The sequence below is a fragment of the Budorcas taxicolor genome, chromosome 15 (assembly GCF_023091745.1).
Source record: "Budorcas taxicolor isolate Tak-1 chromosome 15, Takin1.1, whole genome shotgun sequence".
NCBI lineage: Eukaryota > Metazoa > Chordata > Mammalia > Artiodactyla > Bovidae > Budorcas > Budorcas taxicolor.
In genome coordinates, this window is record NC_068924.1 from 8,274,056 (window position 1) to 8,291,667 (window position 17,612).

At 37.5% G+C, this 17,612-nt stretch overlaps 1 protein-coding gene across 1 annotated transcript in view; it reads right to left on the reverse strand.

The window, feature by feature from the left end:
• Positions 1-1,047: 1,047 nt before the first annotated feature.
• Positions 1,048-17,612, reverse strand: part of CNTN5 (contactin 5) — a 654,757-nt gene continuing 638,192 nt past the window's right edge. The window contains exons 21-22 of the mRNA XM_052652997.1: positions 7,762-7,930; positions 1,048-1,148 (exon numbers count right to left, since the gene is read on the reverse strand). Coding sequence (XP_052508957.1) covers positions 1,048-1,148; positions 7,762-7,930 — 270 coding nt within the window. The remainder of the gene's footprint in view (positions 1,149-7,761; positions 7,931-17,612) is intronic.

Below are 17,612 nucleotides of genomic sequence, written 5' to 3' on the forward strand. Positions count from 1 at the left end.
TTTATTAATGGCATGTAATGCATGGAATTGTTTTAAAAAATCAACATTTGTTATGCTTCACCATTTTAATCCATAGATGATCTGTATGTAAAGCTACTTGTAGAATAAAGTTTCATTGTCCTTAAAGTTATTTGCAGTTAGAAGAAAACCTTGGGCCTAATTCAACACCTTTTTTGGAAATAGGTGGGGAAATGGGAAAGCTCTGTCTTTTATTCATTTTCAAATTAGCACCCTTGGCTGCATGTCAGTATCTGCATCCTTTAGTGATCATCTATACATGTGTATATAGTGACTTTAAATTATCTTTTGTTATTAAAAATAAACATTTATTATATTTTCAGCTAGATAACATAGTACTTGATGAAAACAATAGCACTTCAGTTCATTTGGACTCACTTTCTATTTACCTTGCACTAATATAAATGGCTTACTCCCTACCTTAATAACTGGCTCTAGGGATGCATATAGAATAGCATTTGACAAATTTTGCTATTTCATAATGCAATCATACAACATTTTTGTGGGAAAATTTTTGTGTACTATCCTAAAATTGACCACACAATTGAAATATTTTTTCATATCTCCTGCTGGCTTGTCGATTGGTATAGTCAGATGAAGGAAAAATTTAAAACAGTAGACTTGGAGTATTAAGTGAATTTTCCATTCTGTTTTGTATTTGTGTTTGAAACTGATCTGCTAGAGACCACTTACTTAACAAATGGATGGCACACACTCAGGGTCACCAGATATAAAATCAAATTCCAACATACTAAAAAAGTAAAGAACACATTTGACAGAAATTACTTTTATTTACAAAAATTCATTACATACAATCTGCATATTTTTATTGGACCAAGAACTGTCCTCTCCATTTACAAAACCCAAAACAAAATAAACCTGATGGATAAGTAATATTCCCCTCAATCTCCTGTAAGTGCACCACATTTTTAACGCTCATCTCAAGGTCCTGAGTTTCCAGTTACATTACTACTCTATTCACGTAGTTATCAAGCTAAAGCAAATAAAATCAAATTAAGTCTGAAGTTTTCACCAAGGGGTTGAAGGAATCATCAATGCCAAAAGCAACATTACTGATGAAGACATGGAGAGAGTTCGGAGGGCTGACTGAGCACTAGTGATTTTCCCACCTGTGAAAAGGAGAAGCATTAAATGGACAGAATTATTTTGGCTTTGCCTGAGCTAGGATAAACTCATTTTTTAGGTATGTTAAGACAAATGAATGCAATATCAATTCTGTTTCTGATGAGAGTGTTCCTTGTGTTTAGGAAACAAGAGGTTGTCTGGGGTTCTCAAAAGATATACTGAGGGCAGAAGTATATATCGAATAGTGTCTTTAAAAGGCTGTGTCACCTTGAACAAATATATATAATCAAATATATATATAACATCAATCAAATATATCTAAAACAAATATATCTAAGTGTGACTTTCAACAATGAGAAACTGATGGAAAACATCCCAAATTCCAGGTACGAGAATAAAATAATTTCTATAGTGCAAAATTCAGGAAATGGAATAAAAATAATTAGCAAAAGTTTGTGGCAACTAGAATTCATAATTCAAAGAAGTAAAATTTTAAATTTAATCATAAAATATTTAATTTCTATATGGATCTTTAATTGATTTTACAATGAGCAGGTTTAAATTCTGGATTTGTTTGAATGGAGATTCTCACACCAAACTCAGCAAAGAAGAACTATCTTTCATTACTCTTGCCAGGGCTTCCCAGGTGGTGCTACCGAGAAAGAACCCGCCTGCCAATTCAGGAGACCTAAGAGATGCTGGTTTGATCCCTGGGTTGGAAAGATCCCTTGGAGGAGGAAATGACAACCTCTTCCAGTATTCTTGCCTGGAGACTGTCATGGACAAAGGAGACTGGCAGTCTACAGTACATATGGTTGCAAAGATTCGGACATGACTTTCATCTTGACACAAAAACATTGTATGTAGTTAATGTATTGGGGTGGCTGCTTGATTAAACTCACTAATTTGGAAGAATTTTTGTGAAGTAGTTTTGATAGCACCATAAATTCACAAACCAAGTATCATTCTTAGATTTTTGGTTATTCAAGCCAGAAGCCTTGGAATATATCATCATCATGATTGATTTCTAGTGAATGGTTACTATATGCCAAGTACTGTACTAAGCCCTCTATATAGACTATCTTATTTGATCTTCACAACATTCCTATGCAGTATGTGCTATTGTTTATCCCAGTGTTGCTGATGATACTGGGGCTTTAAAAGATCATAGAACTTATTTAAAGTCATTGAATTAAGGATTAGGGGAAAGATATGCTTTTATGTGTTATCTCTATTAAAACAATGATTGGTCTTAATTAAAAACATAATGATAGATTAATAATAAAATGTACCAACCAATTTTTGGAATCATCCTTGTGTCATTATCCTCTCTGGCCAGATTAAGTGTAACAGAATTCTAGGTGTGATTTTTCTTACAAGATTGACTCAGAGTTTATTTTCCAGACATATTTAAGAACTGAAGAAACCTTTGTTTTGTAAACCACACATACATACACCCAAAGCAGCAAATCTTCTTTCCTTTGAAAATTTTTACAGCTAAGGAGCTAATAAAATCTATTATTCAACATATTGGAGAATGTTACATATATTTCAACTTGTACAAAATGGGGTCATTGTGAAGTGCACGGCCACATGTGAGCTATAAGAAAAGTTTGATGGCAAAGCCTCACTGGAGTGCGCATGCATAATAAATAAAAACTATGAAAGCATTCTTTCTATTTATATGAGAGTGGCTGCATGCTTGTTAAATCAGCTAACTTGACACTTGTACAAAAAAACCTCCTCACTTTTAGAATGTTAAGTAGGGTCTATATCTCAAACTCCATATAGAATCCATGAAAGAAAACCATGCTATTTCAGCATAGCAAAACACAAGCAAAACAAACAAACAAACAAACAACAACAACAACAACAACAAAAAACATTGAATCAATTTCTAGTCTCAGATATGAAACTAATTAACTATTTCCCTTGAGCAGGTCATATAGCTTCTTTGGCTTTTGGGTTTTAGAAAAGAGAAAAAAATGAAACCTATTGTTGCTCCTGTTTTATGGGTCTAATACCAGGAGACTGAACATTATTAAAGATCAGGAAATGGGTTGACTGGACGAAGTATTATCAACTGAAACATAAAAGTTGACAATTTCACTTGAGAATGATTGCTCAATAAATAATGCTCATGTGCTGTGCTGTGCTTTGTAAATCAGTCATGTCTGTTTGCGACCCCATTGACTGTAGCCTGTCAGGCTTCTCTGTCCATGGGATTCTCCAGGCAAGAATATTGGAGTGGGTTGCCATGCCTTTCTAAAGGGTATCTTCCTGACCCAGGGATTGAATCCAGGTCTCCTGCATTACAGGCAGAACCTAGGTCTGCTGCATTGTGCGTGGATTCTTTACATCTGAGTGACCACAGAAGCCCAAATAATAATGCTCATAATTACCCATTAATTAAATGTACATTAAACATTTTTCATTTAAGGCTTTAATAAAAATTGCCTAATATTTTTTTCAATGAGAGATTTATGTCTTCAATGTAATCTTTTGCATTTTCTTTTCACAAACTCAATGAAATGATTACTTTCTTTAGAATTTGTAAAATCTCCCTTCTTTTAATCAGTTTTTCTCTTGCTGATATAATAATGGTGGCAGTGGGTGTGAATTCCAGTTCTTCCTCTTAGTATTAATAATACTATTAATTATAGTATGATCTTAGGCAAATTACTTAAATTTTCTCCATAAAACAAAAAAAAAATGCCACCTACCTCATAGATTGTTAAGAAAATTAAATAAGTTGTTAAGCATTTATGATTGTGTCAGACTTATAGCAAGGGCTCTATAACTTTTCTATAAAAGTTAGAAATTATTAATATTGCTGATAATAATGATGTTCAAATAAATTCTAGCGATCTAGTATACAGCATCATGATTGCAATTAATGAAATGTAATATATATTTGAAGGTTGCTAGAACTAAAATCATGGCATTTGATCCCATCGCTTCATGGGAAATAGATGGGGAAACAGTGGAAACAGTGTCAGACTTTATTTTTCTGGGCTCCAAAATCACTGCAGATGGTGATTGCAGCCATGAAATTAAAAGACGCTTACTCCTTGGAAGCAAAGTTATGACCAACCTGAATAGCATATTCAAAAGCAGAGACATTACTTTGCCAACAAAGGTCTGTCTAGTCAAGGCTATGGTTTTTCCAGTGGTCATGTATGGATGTGAGAGTTGGACTGTGAAGAAAGCTGAGCACTGAAGAATTGATGCTTTTGAACTGTGATGTTGGAGAAGACTCTTGAGAGTCCCTTGGACTTCAAAGACATCCAATCAGTTCATTCTAAAGGAGATTAGTCCTGGGTGTTCTTCGGAAGGAATGATGCTAAAGCTGAAACTCCAGTACTTTGGCCACCTCATGTGAAGAGTTGACTCATTGGAAAAGACTCTGATGCTGGGAGGGATTGGGGGCAGGAGGAGAAGGGGATGACAGAGGATGAGATGGCTGGATGGCATCATTGACTCAATGGACATGAGTCTGAGTGAACTCTGGGAGTTGGTGATTGACAGGGAGGCCTGGAGTGCTGCAATTCATGGGGTCACAAAGAGTCAAACACTACTGAGTGACTGAACTGAAGAATGTAAATTCAAAATGTTTTCACCACAAGAAAGAATTGGCAATTATATGGTCTGATGGAGGTATTAGCTATATTTTTTGATATATTTGTGTACAGATGTATAATATATAAGTGTACCATATCCACTCTTGTACACCTTAAATTTGCACAATGTTAAATTTCAGTTATATTTCAAAATAAAGCTGGAAAAAGAAGAAATGCAATGAAATTTATAATATATTTTGAAATCAATAAACCTAATAGTATTTTAATTTTTTAAAACTTTCCTTTTAAAATTCCCTGCCCCTCACTGTCCATTATCTAATGATAAAAGCAGTCACTACAATAGAGAAATAGATATATTAAGCTAGAGCGATAGTGAAAGGCAAAGGAGAAAGGGAAATATAATCCAACTGAATGCAGAGTTCCAGAGACTAGCAAGGAGAGACAAGAAAGCCTTTTTAAAAGAACAATGCAAAGAAATAGAGGAAAACGATAGAATGGGAAAGACTAGAGACTAATTTTCTCTTCAAGAAAATTAGAGATACTGAGGGAACATTTCTTGCAAAAACGGGTACAATAAGGGACAGAAATGTTAAGGACATAATGGAAGCAGAAATGATTAAGAAGAGTTGGCAGGAATGCACAGAAAGTGAAAGTGAAAAGTGAAAGTGAAGTCGCTCAGTCGTGTCCGACTCTTTGCGAGCCCATGGGCTGTAGCCTACCAGGCTCCGCTGTCAATGGGATTTTCCAGGCGACAGTCCTGGAGTGGATTGCCATTTCCTTCTCGAGGGGATCTTCCCAACCCAGGGATTGAACCTGGGTCTCCCACATTGTAGACAGACGCTTTACCATCTGAGCCACCAGGGAAGACCAGAAGAACTATACCAAAAAGGTCTTAATGACCCTGATAACCACAAAGCTGTGGTCACTCACCTAGAGCAAGACATCCTGGACTGTGACGGCAAGTGGACCTTAGGAAGCACCACTATGAACAAAGCTAGTGGAGATGATGGAATTCCAGCTGAACTATTTCAAATCCTAAAAGATGATGCTGACATACACTCAATATGTCAGGAAATTTGGAAAACTCAGCAGTGGTCACAGGACTGTAAAATGTCAGTTTTCATTCCAATCCCAAAGAAGGGCAATGCCAAGAAGTGTTCATACAACCATGCAGTTGCACTCATTTCACATGCTAGCAAGGTATTGTTCAAAATCCTTCAAGCTAGGTTTACAGTATATGAACCAAGAACTTCTAGATGTAGAAGCTGGATTTAGAACAGGCAGAGGAACAAGAGATCAAATTGCCAATATCTGCTGGATCATAGAAAAAGCGAGAGAATTCCAGAGAAACATCTACTTTTGTTTCATTGACTACACCAAAGCCTTTGATTGTGTGGATCACAACAAACTGTGGAAAATTCTTAAAGAGATGGAATACCAGACCATCTTACCTGCCTTCTGATAAATGTGTATGTGAGTCAAGAAGCAACAGTTAGAACTGGACATGGGACAATGGACTGGTTCAATATTGGGAAAGGGTACATCAATGCTATACATTGTAACCTTGCTTATTTAACTTATATGCAGAATATATCATGTGAAATGCCCTGGTGGATGAAGCAGAAGCTGGAATCAAGATTGCTGGGAGAAATATCAACAGTCTCGTATATGAAGATGATACCACTGTAATGGCAGAAAATGAAGAGGAACTAAAGAGCCTCTTGAAGAAGATGAAAGGGGATAGTGAAAAAGCTGGCTTAAAACGTAACATTCAAAACACTAAGATCATGGTATCTGGTCCCATCACTTCATGGGAAATAGATGGGGAAACAATGGAAACAGAGACAGACTTTGTTTTCTTGGGCTCCAAAATCACTTCAGATGGTGACTGCATCCATGAAAGATGTATGGCAAAACTAATACAATATTGTAAAGTAACTATCCTTCAATTAAAATAAATAAATTTAAATTAAAAAAATCAAATAAGAGATGCTTGCTCTTTGGAAGAAAAGCTCTGACAAACCTAGACAGTACGTTAGAAATCAGAGACATCACTTTCCCAACAAAGGTCCATCTAGTCAAAGCTATGATTTTTCCAGTAGGCATGTATGGATATGAGTATTGAACCATAAAAAAGGCTGAATGTAAAAGAATTTATGCATTTGAACTGTGGTGCTGAAGAAGACTCCTGGGAGTCCCTTGGACAGCAAAGAGATCCAACCAGTCAACTCTAGAAAAGAAATCAACCATTAACATTCATTGGAAGGACTGATGCTGAAGCTCCAATACTTTGGCCACCTGAGGCAAAGTGTCAGCTCATTGGAAAAAAAACCCCTGATGCTGGGAAAGGTTGAAGGCAAGAGGAGAAGGGAATGACAGTGGATGAGATGGCTGGATGGCACCACCGACTCAATAGACATGAGTTTGAGTAAACGTTGGGAGATGGACAGGGAAGGACACGGGTGCCTGGCATTCTGCAGTACATGGGGTTGCAGAGTCGGACATGACTTTACAACTGAACAAGAGCAAAATCGGTTTAAAAGCAGTATTGCAAAGCCCACATGGCCAGCAGTGTACTTCTTGTGGTCAGTGAAGACTGGGGATTTTCTCAGATAAGATATTTTAATGAGACTGTTAACTCCTTCTTAGATGTGTGGAAATTTCACAGTTGTGGGTGGGCCACCATGGTTTGTATTAATCAGAAGATCATATAGTATTCTGGCTTCCTGGGTGGTTCGGTAGTAATGAATCTGCTTGCCATTGCAGCAGATGCAGGAGACTTCGGTTTGATCCTTGGGTTGGGAAGATGCCTTGGAGAAGGAAAGGGCAACCAAGTCTACTATTCTTGCCTGAAAAATCCCATGGACAGAGGAGCCTGGCAGGCTACAGTCCATGGGGTGGCAAAGAGTTGGACACAAATGAGCAGTGGCGCATAGTTGCATATAACAATCAGAGGATAAGAGTAGAGAACCTTCAAAGTCTCTGAACCATGTAATCCATCATGTTAATTTTGATGAGGTTTACATGATGTTAATGTTAGTGGTTATCAAATTAAGCCTACTGTATCAAAACTTACCTGAATATGATGGGACCCTGATTTGGGAGCTAGCGGTTCCATCCCCTCCTTCACCATATGCTCGCACTTCAATGATATAGACTCCAGCATCGGGGAGTGGGACTATTGCTTGAGGTTTCTGCGTTTCAATAACTTGACTGTTGCTGTGACCCTCTTGCCTATAAAAAACCTGGAAATGATGATAGATTTTTAATAGTCAGTCAAGGATTTGATAGTCAATCAAGGATTCCAAATATCACATTCTGCCTCCTGTATATCACATTCTGAGCTAAGTAGAGGGAGCTTACAGCTAGGCAGATATGCAAGCCAATGTAATGTATATGTTATATGCAGCAATGGAAGTGTATGCAAGGGGCTATGGGAATGCAGAAGAGAGTTTAATCCCCTCTGGTGGTTTAGGGAAGGCTCCTAAGCAACTAAACCAACCTAAGAGATGGTGGTGCTGAGCTAAATATTAAAAAAAAAAAAAGATAAGTAGAGCTCACAAGTTGGAGAAGAAGAGCAGAAAATTTTACAGAGATAAAAGAAAATGAAAAAAAAAATCTAAGTAATAAGAAAGCAATAGTATTAGAAGACAGTTGAGAATAGTGAGAAACTGAAGCTAGAGAAGTAGGCAGTAAGGGGGCAGATCATTGAAAATGTTTTATTCCAGGCTAATGAAGTGAATAGTATCCTGAGGAAGAACTCAAAATTGTTATCTTCAAATCATCTGAAAGGAGTAATCAGAAAATTTGTTAAATATATCAATAATAAAACCTTAACAATGTAGAAGATGGCTGAAAAGTTAAAAACATAAGAGTATTTTTAATTTTACCTTTGCATTTACTTTTTGATGAATTGGCATTTGGATATATTAGATAGCCAAGTTAAGGCCTTTTTCTTTTTTAAAAAAAATATTTACTTAATTTATTTGGCTGCTCTCACTCTTAGTTGTGGCATGTGGGATGTAGTTTTTGTAAAGGAATTGAACTTAGGTCCCCTGCATTGGGACTATGGAGTCTTAGCCACTGTATAACAGGGAGGTCTCAAGTTAGGGCTTTTTTGACATTTGTTCATGGTACTAGAATTAAACATATATTTATGGTAAACAGAGTTTTAGAACTACAGATTAGGACACAGAATTAGCTTGTGTATATAGGTCAGTAAACTAAGGTTGTAGAGATTACACAATTTATACAAGATTATATGTTCAGTTGTGAAAGTAATTGCATTAGAAGATTAGTAATCTGATGATCAGTTCAGAGGTGTTTCAATGTATCATACTGTTTCTATTCATTTTCCACCCAGTAAACTTATTTGTGTGTGCATAATAGTCAAGTAGCAGCAATGAAGATTTTAAATGAATTTTTATTCAGTTTCATTGTTTTTGTGGTTTTTCATAATTGTTAGTATAATGATTTCTTTGTGTAATGAAGAGAACAATGATTTTGCAGTCATACAGAACTGTATTCAAAGCAGTCTCCTACAAAATAAAACAAAAAGCAATTTCCTACACATTTCAGTCTGAGCAAATTTGGGCAAGTTGATAACCTTTCTAAATTTCAAGTGCCTATACTGTAAAGAAAAACAATGTAAAAATGTCCAGCACAGGATCTAGTAAGCTTAAAGAGAAAGTGACTTCTTCTGTTGCTATTATTGTTCATTGTCAGTAGTCAGTATTTACATCATAAAAGATTAACCGCATTGGAAAACTAGAAAAATTATAATAGATTTTTCTTATTAAAAATGTGTTTGAACTTGACTAACCTACATACAAGAAAAAGAAAATTAGATGTAAGTTTCACATATTGAAGCCTGCTTGTACTTAATCCTCCTTTTTGCATTCTGATAGCATATGCTCCCTCCATTTTATTTCCTCTGTCTTTCATGGATTTCAATTTACTTCTGGTCATGGGAGAGAAGTAAATTCTCTGTAAAAGTATATAACATGTGCAATAATTCTATCTATCGAAATCCTTAGAAGGAAGGATGCCATAACTTCAACATAGTTGGGAAATGAAAAAAACTCACAGAATATTTCACTGGGTATCTCATGTAGGTCAGGCACAGTGATATATACTGGAAATTTAGAGAATAAGAACACATGGTTCTGCTCTCATGGCACTTACAGTGGAGACAAGCAATGCAATCAAGTGTTCTGTGTACTGCAATAGGAAACATATTTGATGCTATAGCCACGTACAGAGCAGTACAGATCTGGGAATCAGAAGCTCTTCTAGGAGGATGCCTATAGCAGGTTTTTTTGGCTTTAAAAGAAATGACAATTGTATCATAATTTATGGTTCTCATTTGACTCTAGCAGCATAAAGAATTAGAATTCTGTTCCTCTACATTAGATAATTAGAAAGTGAATTTATGGCAACAAAAAAGTATGTAAATTGGTAAGGATTGGCAGGGGAGTAACTATTTTAGAGGACATTGTTATTATGGTTCAATAAATTACAATTCTTATGACAATGAAAAATGCAACCAGTAATGCATATCTAATGTTGCTGTAAAATCCAGAGTTGAAGAAAAATTTGTGGATCAATTGAGATTCAGGAACAAAAGGTAAGGGCAGGAAATATCAGTTAATGGCAGCAAAAGGAGTTTGAGATTAAATGTGGCTTTTATCAATATATCCAGGGAGATGAAGTGCTATAGGAGAGTAAATAGGTATAATAAGTGAAAAGATATATTAAATTAATGGTTAGTCTTAGGTGATTTAGAGAATATTCATTCATTGTAAAATCCTGATTTAGAAAAAATGAATACAAATGACAAATATGAGATGGTTAAGGAATTATCAAGACATGTCAGAAATAGTTATTGACAGTAACAAGACCAGGGAGTACTTTGAGAACCTGGACATTTATAGATCGACTGTTACAATAATGACTATCTCCAGACATAAAGTGTCTATTTTCTAGACTATTGTCAAATTCTACTTAAAAACCTGAGAACCGTGGGTTAGCCAAAGAGATGATTCTAAACAAACAATAATGCCACACTGCTATTCTTAAAGTAATGATATGGTATTGGCTAATCTGTACATCTTATGGTAAAAGTAATGGTGTTAGTAAGTCTAAAAATATAGCAGAATAAATTTTTGCTAGTTTTGCCCACAAGTGTCATTGGAAGGATGGATCTTATTAAACAAAAGGGCTATCCACTAGTACTTCTCAGGTGGTGCAGTGGTAAAGAATCTGCCTGCCAATGCAGGAGACACAAGAGACACAAAGTTTCTTAAATCATCCCACCCAGAGGGATGGTGTCGAGGGGGAGGTGGGAGGGGTGTTCAGGATTGGGAACATGTGTACACCCGTGGCAGACTCATGTTGATGAGTGGCAAAACCAATACAATAGTGTAAAGTAAAAGAAAATGAAAAAAAAAAAAAAGAGAGAGAGACACACACACACACAAGGTTTGATCTCTGAGTAGCAAAGATCCCCTGGGTGAGGAAATGGCAAACTGCTCCAAATTCCATGGACAGAGGAACGTGGCAGGCTATAGTTCATGGGGTCACAAAGAGTTGGACACAACTGAGTGACTGAGAACACACATACAGTCACCAGCTGAGCATCTTGAAGACAATTGCTCTTCAGAATAGTGAGTGATGAATCCAAAGTCCCAGTGGCTGTGGGTGGGTGAGGAGGAATCAGTGAGATAGTAGAATCTGGGTGAAAAGAAGGTGGGAGCACAAGTACCAGTGAGAAGCCTCAGCTGTAAGATGACTACAAGGACCTTTAAGAACTGGATTTCCTGTTGGCAATTTCATATGTGTGTTTGCATGTTGTGCCTTTCAGTCTACTATCCCCCACTGACATTTCCATAAAGTCTTCTTTGTAAATGTTATTCAGTTCAGTCACTCTGTTGTGTACAACTCTTTGTGACCCCATGAAATGCAGCACACCAGGCCTCCCTGTCCATCACCAATTCCTGGAATATATACAAACTCATGTCCATTGAGTCGATGATGCCATCCAACCATCTCATCCTCTGTCGTCCTCTTCTACTCCTGCCCCCAACCCCTCCCAGCATCACGGTCTTTTCAAATCTGTCAGCTCTTTGCATGAGGCAGACAAAGTATTGGAGTTTCAGCTTCAAGATCAGTCCTTCCAATGAACACCCAGGACTGATCTTCTTTAAGATGGGCTGGTTGGATTTCCTAGCAGTCCACGGGACTCTCAAGAGTCTTCTCCAGCACCACAGTTCAAAAGGATTGATTCTTCGGTGCTCAGCTTTCTTTACAGTCCAACTCTCACATCCATACATGACTACTGGAAAAAGCATAGCCTTGACTAGATGGAGCTTTGTTGACAAAGTAATGTCTCTGCTTTTTAATATGCTGTTTAGGTTGGTCATAACTTTCCTTCCAAGGAGCAAGCATCTTTTAATTTCATGGCTGCAATCACCATCTGCATTGATTTTGATGCCCCCTAAATTAAAGTCAGCCACTGTTTCCACTGTTTCCCCATCTACTTGCCATGAAGTGATGGGACCAGAGGCCATGATCTTAAGTTTCCTGAATGATGAGCTTTAAGCCAACATTTTAACTTTTCTCTTTCATTTTCATTAAGAGGCTCTTTAGTTCTTCTTCACTTTCTGCCATAAGGGTGGTGTCATCTGCATATCTGAGGTTATTGATATTTCTCCTGGCAATCCTGATTCCAGCTTTTGCTTCCTCCAGCGTTTCTCATGATGTACTCTGCATAGAAGTTAAATAAGCAGGGTGACAATATACAGCCTTGACATACTCCTTTTCCTATTTGGAACCAGTCTGTTGTTCCATGTCCAGTTCAAACTGTTGCTTCCTGAACTGCATACAGATTTCTCAAGAGGCAGGTCAGGTGGTCTGGTATTCCCATCTCTTTCAGAATTTTCCACAGTTGATTGTGATCCACACAGTCAAAGTCTTTGGCATAGTCAACAAAGTAGAAGTAGATGTTTTTTCTGGAACTCTCTTGCTTTTTTGATGATCCAGCAGATGTTGGCAATTTGATCTCTGGTTCCTCTGCCTTTTCTGCATCCAGCTTGAACATCTGGAAATTAATGGTTCATGTATTGCTGAAGCCTGGCTTGGAGAATTTTGAGCATTACTTTACTAGCATGTGAGATGAGTGCAATTGTGCAAGTTTGAGCATTCCTTGGCATTGCTTTTCCTTGGGATTGGAATGAAAACCGACTTTTTCCAGTCCTGTGGCCACTGCTGAGTTTTCCAAATTTGCTGGCATATTGAGTGCAGCACTTTTACAGCATCATCTCTTAGGATTTGAAATAGCTCAACTGGAATTCCATCAACTCTACTAGCTTTGTTCGTAGTGATGCTTCCTAGGGCCCACTTAACTTCACATTCCAGGATGTCTGGTTCCAGGTGAGTGATCGCACCATCATGATTATCTGGGTCGTGAAGCTGTTTTTTTCTACAGGCCTTCTGTGTATTCTTGCCACCTCTTCCTAATATCTTCTGCTTCTGTTAGGTCCATACAATTTCTGCCCTTTTTGTGAGCATATTTGCATGAAATGTTCCCTTGGTATCACTAATTCTCTTGAAGAGATCTCTAGTCTTTCCCATTCTATTGTTTTCCTCTATTTCTTTGCATTGATCGCTGAGGAAGGCTTTCTTATCTCTCCTTGCTATTCTTTGGAACTCTGCATTCAGATGATTATATCTTTCCTTTTCTCCTTTGCTTTTCATGTCTCTTCTTTTCACAGCTATTTGTAAGGCCTCCTCAGACAGTCATTTTGCTTTTCTGCATTTCTTTTTCTTGAGGATGGTCTTGATCCCTGTCTCCTGTACAATGTCACAAACCTCCGTCCATAGTTCATCAGGCACTCTATCTATCAGATCTAGTCCTTACATCTATTTCTTACTTCCACTGTATAATATTAAGGGATTAGATTTAGGTCATAACTGAATGGTTAGTGGTTTTCCCCACTTTCTTCAATTTAAGCCTGAATTTGGCAATAAGGAGTTCATGATCTGAGACACAGTCAGCTCCTGGTCTTGTTTTTCCTGACTGTATAGAGCTTCTCCATCTTTAGCTTCAAAGAATATAATCAATCTGATTTCAGTATTGGCCATCTGGTGATGTCCATGTATAGAGTCTTCTCTTGTGTTGTTGGAAGAGAGTGTTTGCTATGACCATTTTGTTATGACCAGGGTGTTTGCTATGACCATATGTATATGTTATATATATACACACACATTATATGTCATGTTATATATACATGGTATACATATACACGTCTTCATGTTATACAAGCCATTTCTTTCTTAATTTTTAAAATATGATGAAAAACATATAAGCATAATCAAATATAGAAATGATTGTATAAACTATTATGTATGAGTCATTTTAACTTGTAGGGATCACAGTAAAGGGCTGAATCCCATATTTGGAGTGAATACAAGATAGAAGAACAGCTGTAAGATACAGGAAGCTCTCCTGGAGGAGGGCATGGCAATCCACTCCAGTATTCTTGCCTGGAGAACCCCACAGACAGAGGAGCCTGGAGAACTAGAGGCCATAAGATAACAAAGAGTCTGATGCAACTGAAGTGACTTAGCATGCATGCAGGATATAGTCAATCAAGATTAGCATGGCTATAGATCCTAAGCTCCCTGAAAACCTGGAGAAATATATGGATGGGCTTCACACTATATAGGCTGTGGAATACATTTTCAATACAAGTGTACCTATGTCTCAGGAGTCTGGCAGGCTCTAACTAGTAGCTAAATGGAATAAACTAATGAAAATTCTTATGTATTTATGGATCATACAGTAAGTAGTAAGCTTTGAGCCTGACCCCCCATACTTTCTCATGCTCTATAAATAGCAGAAAGCAGAGGTAAAGGGGAAGATGTACGGTGAAATGTTAGTTGTTCAGACATGTCTGACTTTTTGCAACCCCATGGACTGTAGCCCACCAAGCTCCTCTGTTCATGGAATTCTCCAGGCACAAGTACTGGAGTGGGTAGCCCAGCTATTCCCCTCTCTAGGGGATAGAATCTCGGTCTTCTGCATTACAGGTGGATCCTTTACCATCTGAGCCACCAGAAAAGGTGAAGGGGTTGTATATTGGGAGAGGACATTTCCACTGTAGATTGAAAAATGAGACCTTGGTTTCTTGGTACGTAGCCTGAAGCTCTTATACTGAATTTCTCCTGACTGCACATGTCTTTTCTGAGTGGACAGAAGTTTCTCTTGGTGGAGAGAGGGATACTTGCTCTAGGGAAAGCATAGGCTTTGGTATTTAGCATTTATTTTCTCTTCCACCTAACTTTAAATCTGTACAAGGAGAATATGGTAAGTATAAGATGGCTGTTCTACTTGATAATTTGAGAAGTTTCTTTAATAGCATAAAGAAAAAAAAAAACCCACTCCCAAGATCATTAAGGAGAATTACAGCTGAATATAAAAGCAGAGAATATATCAATAGCTGAGAAAAGAAAAGAAGCTAAAAGCAATGGAGAAAAGGAAAGATATACCCATTTGACAACAGAGATCCAAAGAATAGCAAGGAGAGATAAGAAAGCCTTCCTAAGTGAACAGTGCAAATGAATAGAGGAAAACAATAGAATGGGAGAGACTAGAGATCTTTTCAAGAAAATTAGTGATACCAGGGGAACGTTTCATGCAAGGATGGGCTCAATAAAGGACAGAAATGGTATGGACCTAACAGAAGCAGTATTAAGTAGCAATGGTAAGAATAAGCAGAAGAACTATACAAAAAAGATCTTCATGACCCAGATAATCATGATGGTGTGATCACTCACCTAGAATGTGAAGTCAAGTGGGCCTTAGGAAGCATCACTACAAACAAAGCTAGTGAAGGTGATGGAATTCCAGCTGAGCTGTCTCAAATCCTAAAAGATGATGCTGTGAAAGTGCTGCACTCAATATGCCAGCAAATTTGGAAAACTCAGCAGTGGGCACAAGACTGGAAAAAGTCAGTTTTCATTCCAATCCCAAAGAAAGGCAATGCCAAAGAATGTTCAAACTACCGCACAGTTGCACTCATCTCACATGCTAGCAAAGAAATGCTGAAAACTCTCCAAGCCAGGCTTCAGCAATATGTGAACTGAGAACTTCCAGATGTTCAAGCTGGATCTAGAAAAGGTAGAGGAACCAGAAATCAAATTGCCAACATCTACTGGATCATCGAAAAAGCAAGAGAGTTCCAGAAAAACATCTATTTCTGCTTTATTGACTATGCCAAAGCCTTTGACTGTGTGAATCACAAAAAAACTTTGGAAAATTCTTAAAGAGATGGGACTACCAGAACACTTTACCTGCCTCCTGAGAAATGTGTATGCAGGTCAAGAAGCAACAGTTAGAACTGGACATGGAATAACGAACAGGTTCCAAATTGGGAAAGGATTATATCAAGGCTGTATATTGTCAGCCTGCTTATTTAACCTATATGCAAAGTATATCATGCAAAATGCCAGGCTGGAAGAAGCACAATTGGAATCCAGTTTGCTGGGAGAAATATCAATAATCTCAGATATTCAGATACACCACCCTTATGGCAGAAAGTGAAGAGGAAGGAAAGAGTATCTTGATGAAAGTAAAAGAGGAGTATGAGAGAGCTGGCTTAAAACTCAACACTCAAAAAGCTCAGATCATGGCATCTGGTCCCACCACTTCATGGCAAGTAGATGGGGAAACAATGAAAACAGTGTGACTGCAGCCATGAAATTAAAAGATGCTTGCTCCTTTGAAGAAAAGCTATGGCAAAACCTGGAAGCATATTAGAAAACAGACACTTTACTTTTCCAACAAAAGGTTCCCTAATCAGAGCTATGGTCTTTCCAGTAGTCATGTATGGATTTGAGAGATGGGCTATAAAGAAAGCTGTGCCCTGAAGAATTGATGCTTTTGAACTTTGGTGGTGGAGAAGACTCTTGAGAGTCCCTTGGACTGCAAGGATATCCAGCCAGTCCTTCCTAAAGGAGATCAGTCTTGAATATTCATTGGAAGGACTGGTGCTGAAGCTGAAGCTCCAAAACTTTGGCCACCTGATGCGAAGAACTGACTCATTGGAAAAGACCCTGATGCTGGAAAAGATTGAAGGCAGGAAAAGGGGATGACAGAGCACAAGATATTTGGATTGCATCACCAACTTGATAGGCATGAATTTGTGCAAGCTCCAGGAGTTAGTGATGGACAGGGAAGCCTGGTGTGGTGCAGTACATGGGGTCACAAAGAATCGGATATGACTGAGCGACTGACCTGAACTGATACTTCAATCCAGAGTTACGTTGTCCTTTTTGGAAGTGCCAGTAACAGATGCAATATGTGTTAAAGATAGTAAGTATTCTAGATCCAGACCCCAAACTAGTGAAGTTTTAAAAACAAAGATTTTTTTTTCATTTGAAAATACTTATTTGGGAAAAGTAAGTTACATTAAGAAATTTCTTTGAATTTTTTCCCCCAGTTTTCTGACAACTGATATGTAATATATTAAGGAAACATGGATTTGATTCTGGATTGGGAACTGTAAAATGAATCACATATTAATTGATCTGAAGAAGTGATGAAAATGCTAAATAAGCTCCCACATTTGACTCAGCTTTTTATATGGAAAGCTATCTTGTTTGAAGGTAAATAATTTGTAACCATGTCTACAAAAAACAATTATTTTCCAGCATTTTTCTGGTTCTTCATGCTTCTATTACTCTTGCTCATGAATATAAGCTCTGATGTTTTAAAAGTATTACTATTAAATCTAGACTTCTTAAACAAAATCCCAAGAAGTCCAAATTCTCTTGGACAGTTTCAAAGAGCAGTGAGAAATCTAACTAAATAAGTAATGCTTAACGTTTATCTGAATAGATCCAATATTAATGTGTTGCCTATGACAC